The 1831-nt window shown below is 35.2% G+C and overlaps 1 gene segment (V, D, J or C); it reads left to right on the top strand.

The window, feature by feature from the left end:
* The first annotated feature begins 467 nt into the window (after positions 1-467).
* On the top strand, positions 468-902 carry LOC107733380 (Ig heavy chain V region 914-like). The segment is given in 2 exon segments: positions 468-507; positions 592-902. Coding segments are annotated over 2 exon segments (351 nt in total).
* Positions 903-1831: the final 929 nt, after the last annotated feature.

Below are 1831 nucleotides of genomic sequence, written 5' to 3'. Positions count from 1 at the left end.
TAATTTGTTCTGTTGCTTGTAATTAGATTATTTGTTCTTGTTTTCTTTATTTTTATTTGACAATATAGTCCTTTTTTCAACCTGTTTTGTACACATTGTCATAATAATTATAATTCAAATGTATTTTGTTTTATTGACCACAATATTATTGTTGATAACTGTTGAGAGTGGGGCACTTTTATCTAATTTTGGAAAAAGGGCAGGGGCTTGAGCCTCCAAAGCACCCCCTCTGCATGTGCCTGGACAAAAGTAAACATAGATGAATATAACTTTTCTCAGGTATTAAAATAGAAGTGAAGATTTTTTCCTTTGTTTACTGTAATAACGCTCAGATGTAAATGATTTTGTGGGAAGGGTCAAAGTCTCCCAGACTCCTGCAAAACTGATATAAGCTGAACCTTCAGTCAGTGCGTGTGTCCAGTGACTAAAAGAGCTGCAGTGTAACCTATCACTGTTTTACTGTGGTAATGGAGATGTTACTGTATGGACTCCTGGTAATTATTTCATGTGAGAAACTCCTATTTGTTCTGGATTATTGTTGTAATTTAATTGTTCTAAATCATCTAACATTGTTTGTTCCATGTTTTTCAGCTGTTAGGGGTCAGTCTTTGACCTCCTCAGATTCTGTGGTGAAAAAGCCTGGAGAATCAGTGACTCTGTCCTGCACTGGATCTGGATTCTCAGTAGGCAGCTCTTATATGCACTGGATCCGTCAGAAACCAGGGAAAGGACTGGAGTGGATTGGGCGTATTGACGATGGTACTGGCACTGTTTTTGCTCAGTCTCTACAGGGCCAGTTCTCCATCACCAAAGACAGCAATAAAAACATGCTGTATTTAGAGGTGAAAAGCCTGAAGCCTGAAGACACAGCTGTTTATTACTGTGCACGACAGTCACAGTAAGACAAAAGACAGCAGGGCTGCACAAAAACTATTCATGTGATCTTTTAGGGCCCAAGAACATGTTTCAGCACACTTCACTGTTTGTTCATTCTTGTTAATTCTCTGAGTGTTTTAATAATTGATGTAAACTTGAATAAATCAAGAAAACTTTTACATATACATCTTTTTTTTTCCATAACAGTGTAGGGATATGTTGAATCAAATGTTTGAATTCATGCTAGAATAAAAACATTCACAAATTACAATTCATTTGAGCTCTATAACATTCCACTGTGTGAACCTTTACAATCAGCAAGTTAAATGTTCAGCACATTATAAAATATCTTTGAATGATGATCTTTCAAACAGGTTTTCAGTCCAGTGCAGAATCAGTGATGATAGTAGTAAAGAAGCATCTTTGTTCTACATGGTTGTGTGTATATTATCTCCTGTGTTTCCCTGTATCTTTTAAAGAGTGTTATTAAAGACTGTTAGTTTAATTATCTCCTTCATCGAGCACATCATTACAGCCACTCATCATAAAAGTTTATCATTTGCACGTCTTTTTAAGTCTTTTTAAACCATTCGGTACTTTTGTGTGCTCCAAACTAGTTTTCTGTGCGCTCACGGTCACATCCAAAGCGCGCGTACATGAAGCCGCGCAAACACCTCCAGAAAAAGTCATTGTTTTCATTGTTTCTGACTCAACCTTGCATTTTAATAAATAATGTTACATAAAGACAATTAAACGGTCAGTATAAATGAACAAATTACTAGCAATAGCACAAGGATACAAATGAAACAAACTGTGTTTTAACTTTTTCAGGCTAGCCTAAAACTAACAGTAGCTGCTACTGTTCAGGAAATACTATGAATGATGTATAAAGTCATAGATATAGATTATATTTATATATTAATCCATATTAAATATGAAAAAGTTATTTAGTCAA

Source organism: Sinocyclocheilus rhinocerous, unplaced genomic scaffold (assembly GCF_001515625.1).
Source record: "Sinocyclocheilus rhinocerous isolate Xijiao unplaced genomic scaffold, SAMN03320098_v1.1 scaffold4416, whole genome shotgun sequence".
NCBI classification, from domain to species: domain Eukaryota; kingdom Metazoa; phylum Chordata; class Actinopteri; order Cypriniformes; family Cyprinidae; genus Sinocyclocheilus; species Sinocyclocheilus rhinocerous.
The sequence above is the reverse complement of the archived record's forward strand: the minus strand, read 5'-3'. Positions and strand labels throughout refer to the sequence as shown.